Raw genomic sequence first — 18,408 nt, forward strand, 5'->3', positions numbered from 1 at the left:
CTGGAATATCTCAGCCGAACTTCACGCCATCATAGCCGCTGTGCTGGAAGCCATTAACCGATCGGTGAGGCGATGTATCCAGTTCTCATATGTGCTAACGTGAGCTGCCGCTGAGATGTCAAAGGGAACAAATAAATGACGACTGGCACATGCAAGAACAAGTCACAAGTGCAAAGTCAAAATGATCATTCACATTGTGCAGTAATTTGAATAAACCCTCTTAAAAAACAGGCATGGCTTTGTGTTAAAAAGCTTGTTCCGAAGTTAAAAAAAAATCACCTTTAAATCTGAATTTTAAAGGACGTTATTTCTCAGCCCTAGGAGGCCATCAAAGGGCCTGAATGTCTTTGGTGATGGGAGTACACGTGACAAGAATCCCCCTTAATAAAAGGATAAGGGTCTGTGTGTCGGTCTGGTTGTTATGGGTCTGTCATTCCAACAGATGGCGCATCACAAACATTAACACTGTTTCTACAAATCTCATGCCAAATTGCACATAACAGAGACATATGCATTACGTGGTGCAGTGCAATTGTTAATGTCGAGCTCTGCATTGATTAGTTAGATTTCAACCCATCTTACACAGGGTCACACGTGTGTGTCTGGGAGACGACTTCAGGGCTCATCTAATGGTAATAACAATCTGAGCCAGGAGATGGCACTGTCACTTACTACCTTTTCCTCCCTCTGCATAACAAATGATTGACAGACAGACACTCTATGATGTCACTTCTGGTGTCTGGCCTCCTGAACCCGCCTCTCCCGCCAAGTCATCCTTAAATCTGGCTCCAGTGCCATGATGGCATCAGTCATGACTGAAAACACATTGTTTGTGCAATTTTCTGTTATATGGGGATCACCAATGAACCCCAAAGCTTTGCAAGCTCTGTTTGTGTCCTTCTTGTAATGCTAACCACCTTAATAAAAGGATAGATGTCCATGTGCCTGTCTGTGTGTCCGTCCAGTTTCTAAGTGTCTGTCATTCCAACAGATGGCGCATCACAAACATCTTTTGTAGATAGATAGATAGATAGATAAATAGATAGATAGATAGATAGATAGATAGATAGATAGATAGATAGATAGATAGATAGATAGATAGATGAAAGGCACTATATGATAGATAGATAGATAGATAGACAGATAGATAGATAGATAGATAGATAGATAGATAGATAGATAGATAGATAGATAGATAGATAGATAGATACTTTATCAATCCTACATCCCCACACTCCAGCAGCAGCATACTGATAAAGAACAATATTAAATTAAAGAGTGATAACAATGCAGGTATAACAGACAATAACTTTGAATAATGTTAACGTTTACCCCAAGGGTGGAACTGAAGAGTCGCATAGTGTGGGGTCTCCTCAGTCTGTCAGTGGAGCAGGACGGTGACAGCAGTCTGTAATAAAATGCATGACATGTGTCAGTCCAATAGATTGTGCAACACAAACATTTGTACTACTAAAATAAATGACTTTTGTCATTCCAACAGACGGCTTACTACATTGCATTTGTCATTCCAACAGATGGCGCATCACAGACATTAACACTGCTTTTATGAATAGCAGACAGAGACATGACATAACAGAGATGTATGCATTGCATGGTGCACTGCAAACATTAATACGGAGGTCTACATCAATTACTTGGATTTCAACCCATCTGAGGCCGATTCCATTCCATCTGAACTAGTGTGGTGCTGAGGTGTCACCCGTTGCATGGCTGCACTCAGGTCCTAATCTGGGATCCTGAGTCGGTTTGTCATGTGGTGGGTGCGGCAATGTGCTTTATCGGCGCGTGCTCCAAACTTCTCTCTCTCTCTCTTAGACCAATGGCAAAGCTAAAGATCACATAAACCTGTAATTCCCCACAGCCTGGGTTATTATCTTCATTTAGGTTATAAAAAAGCAAATATATTCTGTGACGTGGTTGTGATCTGTGAGATGAAATTAATCGTACATTCAAACAGTTCCATTCACTTACTGGCTCCCTCATCATCCTGTTCGCTCATCCAAATTCACTTCTAATAATAATGTTAACGGAACTTAATTTCATTTCCTCCGTAGTTTCCTCCGGGATCATTTGTGAGAACACCTGCCCAAGAAGCATGGCATGGTAACAGTTGCCTAGGACGCCTCGTCTGCACGCTATCCCCCAAATGCCCGGGAGGCGTCGCTGATTGGCTCGCGTGCTCCGTGGCGTAGGTTGCTATGGTTGCGCTCTAAGGCGGGAGAGGAGGTGAGGGTGCCCGAAACCAGAAAATCCGGTGCAAGATGAAACTCACCCGAAAGCTGGTGCTGGCAAGGGCCAAGGCCTCGGAGCTGGACAGCGTGAAGAAGCTGAACTGCTGGTAAGCGACCCGTGAGACGGAGGATGTCGGGCGTACATGGGACCGAATGCTAGGAACTGGCGAGACTACAGCGCGGCAGTTTGTTAAGGAAAGGCCGGGGCGTCCTGTAGGCCGCTGCTGAAAGGCTGGCTTTCTGTGTTTAGGATGAAGGTATTCAGTTGCGAAGTCTGCGTCCGTTTAAGCAACCTGAACCTGTTTGACAGGCCGAGCGGCGAATGTCATGCGCGGTCAGTTTTAATTAAACGATACGCGAGCGTTTGCGTCGGGTCGCATCTTTCTCGTTGGACGCCGCGTGAGGAGCTTTTTAGGACCGTGGAAGGTCCGGTTAGAGCTGAGTCCTGCGCGATGGCCACCGCTGCTGCTTTTCATTCTGGCTGGTTATTTCTTTGGATATCACTTCTTCTTTTGATTCTCCCCCATTCGTTCTCAGCCTGCAAATATGGAAATGGACTGCAGCGTTTTGCTTCAGGATCAGACATTTCAGCTGTTAAAATTGTATTCTCTCTTTTGGTACAACTTCATATGGAAGGAGGGCATTTTCAGGTTCAGGTTCACGTTGATGTGTTCAGTGCATAATGAAATTCGTAGTTGCTTGCCATCCAGACTGATGACAGTAATGATGTACAGACAACAAGGCTCTGTCTCTGATATAAATATACGATGTCACTGTCAAGTAGAAGATAGTTGGATTAGGAGATCATTTGAAATCCGTTATATCATCACAGAGGGGCTTGGACAGCAGACAGGCTTGGGAAGATTTGTGGACGATTAAATTTAATGTCCGTAAACGTAAAGAATTACACACAGGTAGTAAAAATGTAAGGATTGAATACACAATGGGCGGTTGGAAAATCGAGAGTCCACCTTATGAGAGGGATTTAGGAGTCGTAGTGGATTAGACACTATCAACTTCCCAACAGTGTTCAGAGGCTATTAACAGACTGTCAGGTTATATAGCGCCTTGATGTGTGGAGTACAAGTCACAGGAGTTTCAGCTCAAGCTTCATAACTCACCGGTGAGGCCTCATCTGGAGTCCTGGGTGCAGTTTGGGTCTTCAGGCTACAAAAAGGACATAACAGCACAAGAAGAAGTCCAGAGAAGAGCGACAAGGCTGATTCAGGGCTACAGGGGATGAGTGAGAAGGAAAGATTAAAAGAGCTGAACCTTTACAGTGATGAAGAGGAGACCTGACTGACTGAAGTGTGTAAAATTATGAAGTGAAGTGGATCAAGACTGTTATTTTAAAATGACTTCATCAAGAACACGGGGACACAGTTGGAAACTTGTTAAGGGGAAATTTCACACAAGGAAGTTTTTCTTACACAAAGAACGATAGACACTTGGAATAAGCGACCAAGTAGTGTGGTAGACAGTAGGACTTTAGGGACTTTCAAAACTCGACTTGATGTTTTATTTTAGAAGAATGAAGTGGAGAGGACTGGCGAGCTTAGTTGGGCTGAATGGCCTGTCCTCGTCCAGAGTGTTCTGATGGAAAGAGAAAGTTCGCCAAAGCTCGGAAACATAAGCCACGGTCACTTTGGGAAGATTTTTGAGAGAACAGCTGAACTTCAGTCCTGATTGCTCTGTTGTGTTTGCCCATCACCGTTCAACGGGAAGTTGGTCATCCCAGCAAGAAACTGGCAGGAAGTCGTCATAGATACTCGTGAAAAGTGGTCAGAAATGTAACTTACAATGCAAAGCAAACAACGGTGTGCTGACCTCCTCATTATTATGACAAGTTGTGGGCCTGACTTTATAAATGTGATTCAGTTTAAAACGTGGGTGTGATTTTATCGTAATTCAATGTAAAATGGTTCTTTTTTTGTTGCATTATTTGATTATTTATTGCTGTATTATTAGTAGTGCCACCTGTCAGTCAGCAGCCATTGCCACCCTCAGATTTTCGAGAGGAGGCCCTGTGCCGTGTTTTTATCTGTTTTCTTTGGATTGTAACCCAAGCTCTCTTGCTCGGCCTTTGATGTTCTCCAAAATCACACAAGTGCCACATTGGGCTTTAACAGCCCTGCCTCTTGGCAGCCCAAATCCCCCCCAATAGCCTTGACTCTCAAAGAAGATAAGGAAAAACTCCCAAAAAAAACCCTGGAAGAAACCTCGGGAAGGCAGTTCAGAGAGAGACCCCTTACCAGGTAGGTTGGGCGTGCAGTGGGTGTCGGAAAGAAAAAGGGGGTCAATACAACACAAGTAATCCTCCGTACAGTATACAAATAAAAATATTAGAAGTACGGAGCAGAATCTAACAGTAGGTGATATCACATAATAGGATACAATCTCTGCCTAATTTCCAGCATTCTGTTTAATGTTTCTCTTTTGTTTCCTGTAGGGGCTGCAATCTCACTGATGTAAGTATCTCGTCTTCTTTGCCTCATTTGGTTTTTCTACCTTTGAAGTGTTTAAATGCTCTTCTTTAGTTGAGTGGCCGTCTGGGGGAGATTCGGGATCCAGAAAAGTCTCATGAAGATGAAGGACATCACCACGGAACTCAAAGTAAAAAATTAAAATCTAATGTAGTGTAAAAGCAGCCTGCATGGTACAGGTGCCCAGGTTTAAAAGCCCCACAAAGTAAACTGTTTTGACAACTGCAGGCTGAAGCACAAGACAATGTCGTTTATGTTCGGCGAATTGTTTGTTGGTGCGTACGCCGCACACGTGGGAAGGTCGAGCAGATTCACCAACAAGGGGCGTAGCTGCACCCCAATCCCCCCAGACACAGCTATCACCACACACTCCTGGCTTCACATACGAGATCTTATTTATTCATTTTTTATCTCCACCATAACACAATTATCAGAACAACTCCTTTTTCCTCCTTCCACACTTCCTCCTTACAGTGTCCTTGTGCTCATTGCACACTAGAAGCACTTCTGGGTCAGGCAGACGTCTGTTAAAGAGGTCATATCAGTCCCTTGTAGCTCCTCTGGCTGCGCCCAAGAACCCCAACATGGTTGTCCCACAAGACTACAATTCCCAGTCTGCTTTGTGGTGAAGTGCTGCCACCTCATGTATGGGGGGAGGATATCACTTTGGGTAGCAGACGACGCCTCTTGTCCTTCTGTTGCGACTTCCTTTTCTAACTGCAAGCCAGCCTTCATCCTGACTGGGATGCCCGTCACTCCCCCACGACACCCATAAAGGAATCAGTCAGTTATTTTGTGTTTTGGAAGGAAAAAATGAAGCGCAAAATAAAGAATAGGGGCCTCTGGGCACTCTGGTTTAATTATCGCAACAATTAAAGAAAAAAAGAAGATTGAGAAAAGATAAGAAAATAAATGGCTCCATCGTCCAATATATTGGTACCTAGGCTTGAGTTGGAGTGCATGTGGGACAGAGTCCATCTGCTCTAGAGACTGGTTCTGGAATGAATGATGACTTCCAGGTTTGGCTCCATTTATATAGCCAATGGGGTAGAGGAGGCGGGGTTTCTGGGTTTTTCCCGGAAGTGAGGTCATTGCTCCTCCCATGCCTGAAGAGAAGTGGAGAACACTTGAACAACCGAGTGTCCCTACTCTCTCAGATCGGGACCCTTACCTTCATGTAGCTCTGAAGGCACAGGCTGGACAATGTTTCATTATTTGTAATAAGTTTAGATCAGTTTGCAGGGTTTGTTGACAGTTTTGTTTTCTGATGAGCAGAATCAAAAAGGCCCAATTAAATCCCTTGGGATTCAGTATTGTAACGCAGTAAAATGTCCAGTAAAGTCCAAGATGTTGAATGATTTTTATTGTCACTTTTAAGCGCTTACCCATCATGCAATTCATTTTGGATGTACCCTTCATTTGTGTAATTCAGATATGTGGGTTTTTTTTGTTGATTTTTTGTGGCAAATGTAAGGACAGCACATGAGGTGGTCTTATAGGCCGAGCCGAGCCCACTCCTATCTCGCACCATCTTAAATATACATCTGTTGTATCTCAGCCAGGGTTTCTTCCACACATCTTGTTTTATGTCTTTTTTGTTTGTTTGTTTGTTTAATTTTGAGTGATTGTGGTATGTTAATGTTACTTTTCTTTATCGTCTGCTTTGCTTTCTATGCCTGTGTTGTATTCTGTGTGTTTTGTGGGTGGTCCCCCCAAGAGACAGGACCACTTGCCAAATCTGCCAGAAACTGCCATCCACTTTATAAATCCAGAGGGTCTGTCGCAGTTCCTGGCAGTTTATTTTGCATGCGTTTTGGGAGTTTTACTGAGTTATTGTGTTTCTCTGTGATTATTGTGAATTATCGGATTTTCAACCTGGTGGTTCTCTCTTTTGACTACTCTTTGGATTCTTGTTTTGGGAATCTGAGTTTGCATTGCATTGCTTTATTGTTTTAGGTAACTCAATTTTCTGTCTTTATGCTCTATGAAGCTGTTCTTGTTGAAGACCATTTTTTGTGAGAGTAAACCTTTTATTTTATAAAGGTTCTTCGTGTCCCTTTTTGTATCTAGCCAGGGTTTTTGACAGGATTTCCCTCTCTAGTGGTCATTTATTGGAAGTGTTTTTAGATCTTTTAGGAATCTTTAGTACTTTGAGACTCCACATAAAAGTAGATTCATGCAAACTGTAAAATGTCTTGTATATCATAAATGAAAATGAACAAAACAAACGTGAGTAGAAACAGTACGTTATTTAAGCGATATACATTATTCTTTCTTTCCCCAGATATCGATATTCAACGAAATACCAAACATCGAGGTTCTTACCTTAAGGTAATCGTCATAGTTCTGTTCACAGATCACACAGTGGGGACATTTTTAGTGTCCTGACACGATCTTGCATTATTATTATTATTTTTTTTTTGCAATCTTTTTTTTTTTGTGTTTTGTTTCAGTGCAAATAGGATCACTTCACTGCAGCCAATCCTCCACTGTCACCACTTGGCAGAGCTCTACCTGAGGAAGAACCAAATAGAAAACATTGCAGAGGTGCATCACCTGAAGGCGCTGTCCCATCTGCGCGTCCTGTGGCTGGCGGAAAACCCGTGTTGTGGAGAAGACCTCCATAAATACCGCATGACTGTGCTACGTAACCTGCCTGGTCTGCAGAAGCTCGACAATCAAGGTGGCTACTGAGTTTGCATAGTTTGACTTACATTTTTTTTTTGTTATATAGTGCCTTTCACAGATTATGTCATAACAGGGTACATTCGAAGGACTAGACATAAATGGGGTCTGGTTTGGAGCCTCAGAGGTCCTCATAGTGATACAGTGTTTAGAATCATGTGAGTCAGAAGTGGGAGGTCAGGCCAAACATCCACGTCTGTTCCTAATATTCAAAAGCCGGGTTCTGTTTGTCCGTAGTAACCGTATCCGTGTCATTCCCGTTAGCAAGAATAAAATGAAACATGTTGTTAACAAGAAAATAATCATTTCATGAACTAAAACTGAAAACTCAAATTAAATGAAAATGAGAACATGAAAAATAATGAAATCCAATTTCAAACCAGAATAGTGGCCAGGATTAGAGGCCTCTTGGTGTTGTGAATGTTGAGTTGAAGCCCCTTTAGCATGGGAAAGGCGCAATATAAATAAAATGCATTCTTCTTATTATTAACGAGGTTGTCCGAGTTCTCTCCCTGACTCCTGTACACGTCCCCCTTGTCAATACGCCCGTTCAGTGCAGAAATATCAGAGAATTTCTGCAAGTGACATTGAGTCCTGCTGTTACATTTCTAGTCCGAGGTGTGCAGAGTGAAGAGAAAAGCAACTACAGTAACCGCCACTTCTATTTTTTTTTTTTTAAAAGAAGACCCCCATGAGAGGTGGGCTTAATATTAAAGCAAAACACAAAAAAATGGCGAGCAGGACCGCCATTCCCTTCACGTTTCTATGGACCACCAGTTAAACAGGCAGTCGTGTAGTTCAATGTACTTCATTTACAAACCGCTCCAGGAATGAAATGGAGGTAAACAGGAGAGGTCCGTGTCATTGTGGTGGGTATCCAGAGGGGTTTTTCTGCATACCTGAAAACTGATGGTGTATTTTAAAAGTAGGATGTACAACATGAATATCCGTAAATACCGAAGTCCAGCTGAGCTTAGTTGCCAGGCCTGGTATCTGATCTACAAGATTTTGGTTGTTCTTACAACTTTCCGTTTTTCTTCTCACACCCTCAGCCTGCCCCACATATCTTGTATGTTGCTTTTAGAGTTCCGGCTCTTGTGCATTTTTTCTTTTTAAAGTATTATTTTTAAATGACGTGTTGCTGCCGAGGCAAGTGATTAGTTCTGTCTGCCTAGCTGCTGTCACACACAGAAACTGGAATGACAGTCATGATGCAGTTGAAGGAAATCTTGAAAGCACAAGATAAAAACACATTTACCTCCATTTTGGGGGGTCCACATCAGTGACAGGCTGGACTGGGCTCAGAATACAGAGGGCCAATATAAATAAGGGCCGGGCAGGTCCGCTGTTCCTTAGGAGGCTGCGTTCCTTTAACATGAGCAGTGATGTCCTTTCCATGGTTTACAACTCTGTGGTGGGCTGGGCTGGTAGCGTCACTTTAAGAGAAGCCCACCAACTCCACAAGCTAATTAAAATGGCAGGCTCAGGTATAAGATACACTCTGGACCCTCTGGAGCAAAGAAGATAGTTAAGACAAAACTGAGTGCCATTAGGAACAACACTGCACATCCTCTCTCTGACACACCAACACTGGAGACTTTCAGCTCACGCATCATCCAGCAAAAGTGTGTCAAGAAGCACAACTGGCGGACATTTACACCAACAGCAATACGCATGTAGAGCACCTGACTGGACTGCCAAGACTGACGTTTTCTTCCTTTGTAGTCATTCTGGTGTGTGTTCAGACCACAGTGTTATTTGTTTGTGTGTGTATACTGTACGTATGTGCGAGTGTATATATATATATATATTTTGGGTGGTATGCCTCCATAGTGGAAGGACCAGGGCTGGAGAGCGTGCCCAGGGCATTATCTCTCCTTGAGCAGTGCCCCAGATTCTAACAGGGCTCCATGGGTGTTGTAGTTGAGTCCTGGGGGTGTGGCATTGGCCCTACTACGCTACCACCTCACCTGTGCACCCAGGTTCGTTATAAAAGGAGCCCACTGCCGCTGCACCACGAGTCGGGAGGAAGGGAGATGGCATATGCTAGGAGCAAAGGAGGCAAAAGAAGAGAAGGGAAAGCGCTTGCTGCTTTTATTTGTGCTTGTGTAACTGTGCTGCATGTGGTGGGAAATGATTTGGGAAGCATTTCCCACAGGAAAATAAAAAAAAAAGTGTGTGTGTGTGTGGCTGAACTTGTCTTGCATATAATAGATAGGAAAGGCACTATATAATAGATAGATAGAACTTTATAATATAGTGTCTTTCCTATCTGTCTGTCTAAGGTGCTCAAACCCAACATGAACAGTTGAATTAATGGAAAAACAAAAAAAACTTCAGCCTTTGTCAATAGTTACAAATATTTCTACATTTCTTATGAATGCAAATCTCACACTATTGCTCTTTTTTAAAGCCCAGTTAATTAAACACTAAAACTAATTAGAAGTTTAAAAAAAAATGATTGACTGGTTGGGCAAACTGAGGGCCACAGAAACCTGCTGCCACATCAGGGTGTCGGGATTGGAATCGGAATCCGCCACATTTGACATTGGGGATTTCATTTTATTTTTCCTACTTATTTTATGACCAGAAGCAGTTTGACTCTGAGGTGACGCCATCTGTCTTTCTGTTTGGCCCAACAGCGGTTACAGAGGAAGAGTTGGCTCAGGCACTGGAGGAAGGCGAGGAGATTGCAGAGCCTCCCGTCTCCTGTGCCCCTGAGAAACCCGAAGAGTCGGTGAGTAACGGAGATCACGTCCAGAAGGAGCGGCCGGCTGAGGCGGAGACGGACCCGCTGCATTTCAGTATGGAGGAGACCAAGTGAGTGAGTGTGCCTTGATGGCCTCAGGTTTGGTTTTCTGTCATGTAGGTGCACCCCACGATCACAAAGCTGTTTTGCTTACAGGTGAAGGCATCTGCCTTTTGTGTTTGGGCCAACTTAGTGTGCCCACATGGCAGCTTCGCCCATACATGTAGCTGTAGGTGCCGTTGCTCCTTCATTTTTGCATGACTGTCGTGTATAATTGATACTCGGAAAGGCAAGTCAGACGTCAGTCTATGTGCAAAAATCGCTGAATTATGCGAAGTATGTAAAATAACATCTATTGTCCTCTCGCAGTTTACAGCCTAAAAAATGATAGACATTTTCAGCGCAGCCTCAACATTGCAACGTACAACCAATAATGCAGTGTCAGGGGTTCAGTGTGGGATTGTGGGTACTGTTCCTATTAATTCAAAATCCAAAGTGGTTCAACTTTCATTAGAAAAAAAAGCCTGTCAGGTTTATTCCATTACAGAATTACTTTGATGATGCGGCCAACCAGCTGTCAGGTCCGGTCATTATAACGTATTTGAGTGAGTGGGAATGATGATGGTGAAACGCTTGGCTCTTTTAAAAAGCAGCAAATGTAGCCCTGATGAAGGAAGGAAGGCAGGCTTCACATTCATCTTCCATTTTTTATGGACATGGGTAGAGTTGTCCATCCAGCCCCCTGTCCATTATCCAGTTTGGGGACACTGGGAGTCAAGTCAGTGTGCCTATCCCAGCAGCACTGGGTGTGTGAGACAAGATCCAGCCTGGGAAGGGGCACCAACCTCACCCACATCCGTCTACAACCTAAATGTATCAAACTGCATGTTCATTCGAAAATGAAATGTTTGTCTGGCCAGCGTGGACGCTTTCATTTGTGTGGATCGACTCCTAATGCTTTGAAGTACGAGGAGCGTTTCTCCAGTGATTTGATACGTCTGTTATGTGTTAACGGAAGCGCCGAATTGCAGGGACTTGCCATCAATAGCTCTACTAAAACAGCGCCCTGCATTAATGAAAACCCTAAAGTTCACTCCTTCATTGGAGTCTGAAAGCCTGTGCAGCGTTTGTTAGTATAACATGGTGGTGAAAGCACAAATGACGCGTATCTGAAAGGCATGGAACTGAGCGCGGTTCAAATTGGAGGCTCACTCTGGATTAATACACCAGCAGAAGCAACAGTGAAGGTGGATCAGCAGTTGCTGAAAAGCACTTGACACGGGCCGTATAATTCTGAAATAATGATAACCTTAGCCTGACAAGTTTGATTTCACAAAAAGTAGCCTTAAAAGTTTGGACCAATCTGAAAATATGAGGGAGTGATGTGGAAAAATTCGAGGAATCTGTAAAAGTCACTTGACATGTCCATTAAATATGACGGCAAAAAGTAATGGAGGGGATCAGAGTGAGGCCCAGTTAAATGTCCCTTAGGAGGGCCAAGATGTAAGCTATGCATTCGTTTAAAAGGAGTCAATTGGGGCTTGAGGATTCTTTCTAAAAATGGTACTGAAGGAAAGAAAATGTGAGACCCTTCGGCCATTGAGCGGAGAGAGATAGGGGATTATAAGACCATGTTCTTGTAGAACACTGCATTTTAAAATAAGCTTGGATCTGCTGGACTGATGCCTTTTATAATTTAAACACTTCAGTCAAGTCATTTCCTTCAGCCTTTCTTAATCTGTTGCTCTTCTCGGGACTCTCTCTAGTGCTGCTATGTCTTTTTTTTTATAATATGGAGACCAACACCACTCGCAGTGCTCCAGATTAAGCCTCACTACTGTGTTACATACTGTAGCTGACATATGAACTCCCCCATAACATGCAATATTAATAAGTAAGAGCGGAGATCCTCTGTGCTAATTACCTTCATAATTTTGAGCACCACACTCATGTCTCCTCTTCATCACTACTTGTTGAACCTCATTGGCTTTAATCCCAAGCATCTCTCTGGCTCAGAAATTCATGAAAAAATGGCGTCTCTCAGGGTAACCTGCAATGATGACATCACAACATTAAGCTTGAGTAACGGTCACTCAGGACTTTGTTCTGGTGCCATCTAGTGGAGAAAATAAGATCATGCTGCACAAAATCATGAATATTTCTATTCGTTTTGATATATTTTGTTAATCCATGAGGAGAAATTGTCTTTTCACATGACATTTGTGGGGAGGGGAGGTCAGAGTGAGGGGTCAGCTGTTGTCCAGTTCTCCTGGAGTAATTTTCAGGTTAAGTACCTCGCTCCAGGGCCCAACAGAGTAGGATCGCTTCGGCTAGTAATGGGATTTTAAACCGGCACCCTTCCAGATCCTTAGCCACAGAGCCACCGGTCTACTATGGTAGCTCATAAATATTCATGAGTGAGTGGGCTTCAAACAAAACACACAAAGGCATCCAAACAAGAAGCTGTAAAGCCAGTTTTAGAACAAACTGAGACTGAACCTTTAGTTATATCAAGCGATAGTGATGACATTGTACATTGTTCATCGGACGTTGACACAGATTGATGTATACAACGCTGGACAACTGAACCGCAGTGCAATGTCTGGTGACTTCAGTGGTGTAACGCTGCAGTGAGGTTCAGTATCCACGTGGAAGAAACACAAAGTGATTATAATCAAGCAGAACGACATTCATCCCCTAAACATTCTTCTAAATGTTCTGTTGTGTATATTGTATTGTATTGACCCCCTACTTTTGACACCCACTGCACACCCAACCTACCTGGAAAGGGGTCTCTCTTTGAACTGCCTTTCCCGAGGTTTCTTCCATTTTTCCCTACAAGGTTTTTATTGGGAGTTTTCCTTGTCTTCTCAGAGAGTCAAGGCTGGGGGGCTGTCAAAAGGCAGGGCCTGTTAAAGCCCATTGCGGCACTTCCTGTGTGATTTTGGGCTATACAAAAATAAACTGTATTGTATTCTAAATTCAACTGTCAATGTTCATCCAGGGGAAATATGGCGGTCACTAATCCTTGTGCTGTGGTAGCCCATAATAACACAAGGCTTATGTCGATCTTGGGGATCAGGAACTGACATTCTAGCTTCTCGTGATCAAGCAACAGGAAAAAATATATGGAAAGTACTCAACAAAATACGCTCCTACTGTCCTGATTGTGACGTCGGGCTGTGTGTTGGTGACAGCTCCAAAACATGTCACACAAATGTTTATTACAGCAGTGGACACTCGACAGACCTGTCCTACTGTATTTATGGTGACTTTTTGGGGTTTCCTTGCTTTTGTTACACATAACATTTGTTTCCGCGGGCAAACGTAACACTGAGGAGGTTAAACTGTAAAGATTCAGCTCCTTTGATTGCTTCCTCCTTGGTTGCTCTCCACGTTCCACAACTTTACACAGTCCTCCAGAGTTGTGTTCTGTATCTTAAATATTTATCATGACTATGTTATGCCGTGTTTGTAAAGCCCTGTGAGAGGATCAGATGTGAAAGTTGAAATGTGGATTGAATGAAGTGTCCAGTGCAAAGCGCGATTGTTCAGCGGTTTTATTGCGTCATGGAAAAAAAAACGTATCCAGTAGCCTGCTTGTTTGGACCTAATAATGTGCCAACGCCGGCTCGGTCATAGCAGTGAGAAAAGTCTTCAACACTGATGGCTGGGGTCTTTGGTGGTCATCCCAGCCCTCTTTAAGCAGTGTGTGGTATGGATATCCTGAAAGGAGGGGAGTTTGCCTTTGATGAGGTGCTGGGCTCGTCTGACTACCCTGAGGAAGGCTTGGCAGTTGAGGGCAGAGCTGTTTCCATATCAAGTGGTGGTGCAGCTTGGTCTCGAGGGTGTAGTTGTAGAACGAACAAAGGACTCGCCATGCCAAACTTCTTAGGTCTCTTGGTACCGCAATGTTTGTATGTTTTGCTTAATTTTTTTTTTTAAACTATAGCTCAAGTTTGTATTGTCCATGTGATACCCTCTGAAACAAGACCACCAAGGAATCTGAAATTCCTACCCTTACACAATGAGCCAGCAGTGCAATCCAGAAAGAAAGAAAGGTTCAGTGAAGTCCTCACATTAACAAATATGGAGGTTGGTCATGTACAGGATGAGCCAAAATGAAGTTCCACATTTCTCAAAGTCATTGCGTGAGGTACAGGCAAGCCGAGTGGTTTGGCATGGGGGTCCTTTGATGGCGACTGAAAACTACAAGGGAGCATCTAACATGCCTCAGTCCGGTGCGCACTGTGCTTTCACTCTCGAATCGTTCTTCAAAAACAACGAATCCTTCATCACTACGCAACGCGTCTTCCTCCTAATGGTGACATCCCAAATTTAGTCCGTCTAAAGTCTGAGAACGGCCCGGAGATTTTCTGTTTAATGTTGTGCCCGTCCTCGGACTGTATGATCACCTGAAAACATCCAAGCCGTAAGGGCATCAATTCTGCAATCTCCTAGACGTTCAGCGCACTTCTGCCTTTGGCATTTCCAACACTACTTTGAGGAGGATTTTGCACGAGGACCTTACTTTCCATCCATACAAAATGATGGTAGTGCAGGAACTCCCTGAGAGAGACTGGGAGAGCAAACGATCCATCGAGATGCCATCGTCGTGTGATGTCAGCAACGAGGCACATTTCCATTTGAATGATTGTGTAAATAAGCAAACATTCGCTGTTGGGCTGAAACCAACCCTCGTGAACTTCACCAGAGACCTCCGGGGCACAGTGAGCACACGTGTTACAGTTTGGTGTGCCACTGCAGAATTTGGCATTGTAAGCCCTTACGTTTTTGAGAAGGGGAGAGCAACGGTCACCATCACTTCAGAACATAACATTGAAATGCTAGAGAACTGGAAGAAATGGATGTGGTGGATGCCTGGTGTCAGCAGGATGGAGCGACAGCTCATACGTTTTGCAGAAGATGTTTCCGGGGAAGTTGATCTCCCTGTGTGGTGATGTCGGGTGGCCTTCACGTTCATCTGATCTCGAAACCTTGAAGCCCTCAAGGACGCTACTCACCATGAAATCGCTGCTATTCCCCTTGAAATGGCCGAACGAGTCATGTGAGCAGTCAGAAATCGTCTCGAAGAGTGTATTGATAATGATGGCCACCACCTTGAAGACATCATTTTTAAAACACAGTGAAAAACATCCATCCATCCATTATCCAACCCGCTATATCCTAACTACAGGGTCATGGGGGTCTGCTGGAGCCAATCCCAGCCAACACAGGGTGCAAGGCAGGAACCAAACCCTGGGCAGAGTGCCAGCCCACCGCAGAAAGTGAAAAACATCCATTTTGTATCCCCTTTCTTGTGTCGTAGTGAAATTGATTTTATCTTGCAGCGTTTTTGTAGCATTAACGTTTGAAATGTGGTGGTACTTCTTTTTGGCTTATCCTGTTGAAGGGCCATTTTTCTTGTTGCTCCTCCAATTATGCATTTCGGTGGCCGCTGTACTGGGGTTACACAGGATGACCAGATTCACTATGAATTCCTACTTGGAAGGCCCAAGAGGTGACACACGTTTTCCTCATGTCACCCACTACTAACACAGTCGCTCCTTTTAACGGTTTGGGCCTGCAGTAGATTTATAAGGTGGGCAGACCTAAAGACGCCTCCTCCCCGGTCATCATGTCCTGTTTTCTTGGTCCTGCTGAGGTCCCTAAAGATGAAATTTTAACATCTGCAAGTCTTTACCATCCTAAATGATCATTTTTTTTATTATTTGTTTCAGCAAAATCCGAGAGGAACTTGGAATGAAGCCTCTAAGCCGAGAAAAATTCCCTTCCATTACATCCCCCAGGGAGACAGGATCTGTGACCAAGAAGCAGGTGTGTGGTTGTTCATGGGCTTTAGCCTCCTCCTGTGTTCTGGGGCAGAAGATTGGTATGTTGGCCTTGGCACCCTCTAACAGTGCCTCTTCCAACACCACCTGGGGCACCAAGTCCATTCTGTCCATCAGCTTTGCCAATTTGGCTATTGATTTAAACTGATGGATATTTAGGTGAAGGTCCATTGTGGGGATGCCATCTTGCATAGCTAGGACAACATAGATATGGCAGATGCTCAGGTTTTAAATCCAAGAAGGTAGAAGAGGTGGTTGTTTCATTATTCATTTGTAGAAGTTAAGAATGCTACCACCCAAGCGCCATCCATCATCCAACCCGTCACAGGGGGATGTTCTGCTGGAGCCAATCCCAGCCAACACAGGGCGCAAGGCAGGAAACAAACCCTGGGCAGGGCGCCAGCCCACCGCAGGGCCACCCAAGCACCAGCGGCCCTAAATGTCACTAACACTGGCATTAAGGTTGTTGGTGTTATTGGTAATATTGATGTATCCAGGATGGACAAATGTCAGTGGGCAACATTTCCAGTGGAGGCAATCGCGTCACAATGTCGAGCCCTTTCTCCGCCACAGCCAGCTGTCCATGACCCTTAAGTTACTATATGATCCTCTTATTATTTACAACTTCTCACCTGAGAAATTCCTCAAATGCACTGCCGTCCTCTTCGTCATGTCTTCTTGTAGTAAGTGTGGAGACTTTTGCCATACTTGTTACAGACCAGGCTCACTCATGCTTGTCTTCTTCCAACAGAACCACATTTTGCAGGCAGTTCTGCTGCTGCTGAAAGAGTTGGACTACGAAGATCTACAAGTGGTGCAGAAAACCACAGAAGGCCTCCTGGAGCCAACGTGTACGAGAGAAGCTTCACAGCAGACGGCACAGATCCTCGAGCAGTAAGGAGGAGGTAGAGTAGTTCTTGGACCCCATTACTGCAGCACTTGCCTTACCAGGGCGGCTTATGTGCTAAGTTGGTGTGGACAGTGTGGGCCAACAGCATATTGTCACCTTCTACCCCTTCATTGCAACTGGTCAGCTTTTCTTGCCCTTCTGCTAGTCAAAGGCCTGCAATAAATTTCAAAAAGGAACCAATTTAGTGGGACGGCTCCTGTCTGACCAGCTCTGTTTTACTTGATGTGATCATTTTGTGGGCCAAGACCCCTAAAGACACAGAATTTGGACAAACACAAGCACAAAGATGCAGGCCCATGCTGAAGAGGCAAATGTGGGACTCTGGGAATGGCCAGCATCTCCTGCATCAGGAGTGGACCTGAAGATGTAAATGAGCATGAGGTCACTCGCTAGCATGGCTGACTGGTGGGCTTTGCACAGCTTGAGCCGCGTAGGTAATTCCATCCATGCTGACGATTTATTTTGAAGGGGCTAATTTCCCTTTATGGATGCACTTCATGTGATGTTTCTCTTCTAATTGGTGAGGAGATGGTTGAATATCTAAGATGGTGGTGATGTTGATATAACCAAAAATAAAACGTGTAAGAATGTAAATTCAGAAAGACATCTGGTGGCATTTGTCGGGGTGGGCGCCTTTATAGTGTCGAGCACTGGAATCCAAAATAACTGCCTGAAAATACTGCATAACACCAAATTTGTGAGCTCCTGCAGAAATGGTGGTTAGTGTTATGTTAGCTGACCAAGTAAACCGAAGCTTGAGGTTGGCAACTTGGACACATCGGCTCAAGCAGGCCCGGCTGGACCAGTCATTGTGCTGCTGCTGCCCCCTCACATGCAGCTCAGTGTGCACAACACATCCTTCACGCTGGAACTGCTCATTTAGTGGAAATTCAAGGATCTCCGATTTCGGGTTCCTCTGGTAGACTGTACTGACATTACAAGTGATGTGTGTTTTCCATCACCCTTACGTTGTAGAGACCCCACCCTGCTAAGATTGGCAACTGCTTACAGTGACCGATGTGTCCTGAAGTGGGAAACCATGACACCACCCACCTGCGGGGGTCTAACCAGGTCCAGGTCTCTTCTACAAAGAAGCAATAAACTGCAAGGAAAAAAAAATCTAAAAATATGCATTCACTACCACATCAACAGGGTTGTGAAAAAGTATTTGACCCCTTCCTGACCCCCTCAGCTTTTGCTCATTTTACACAATGCAGGTCTTCAGACCTTTAGACAAAATAAGTTTAGTAGAGAAAGGCAAGCAGAGTGAACACACAATTCAGGTTTTAAATCATTATTTACCGTATTGAAGCAATAAAGTAAGCCAACACGCCATGAGAAAAAGCAATTGCATCCCTCCTTTCAACACATGCTTGCAGCACCTTCAGCAGCAGTAATCACAACTAAATACGTCCTGACATTTGACGTCAGTGATCTCACATTCTTGTTTACAGAACTTCTTTATGTTGGACACAGT

The 18,408-nt window shown here is 44.1% G+C and overlaps 1 protein-coding gene across 1 annotated transcript; it reads left to right on the top strand.

The window, feature by feature from the left end:
- Nucleotides 1–2,200: 2,200 nt before the first annotated feature.
- On the top strand, nucleotides 2,201–17,525 carry cfap410 (cilia and flagella associated protein 410). Its single transcript, XM_039757783.1, has 7 exons — nucleotides 2,201–2,359; nucleotides 4,702–4,720; nucleotides 7,020–7,066; nucleotides 7,189–7,418; nucleotides 10,063–10,240; nucleotides 15,911–16,007; nucleotides 16,773–17,525. Exons 1-7 carry the CDS (start codon nucleotides 2,283–2,285, stop codon nucleotides 16,917–16,919), a joined length of 795 nt encoding a protein of 264 aa, XP_039613717.1. The 5' UTR covers nucleotides 2,201–2,282; the 3' UTR covers nucleotides 16,920–17,525.
- Nucleotides 17,526–18,408: the final 883 nt, after the last annotated feature.

Source organism: Polypterus senegalus, chromosome 6 (genome assembly GCF_016835505.1).
Source record: "Polypterus senegalus isolate Bchr_013 chromosome 6, ASM1683550v1, whole genome shotgun sequence".
Classification (NCBI taxonomy): domain Eukaryota; kingdom Metazoa; phylum Chordata; class Cladistia; order Polypteriformes; family Polypteridae; genus Polypterus; species Polypterus senegalus.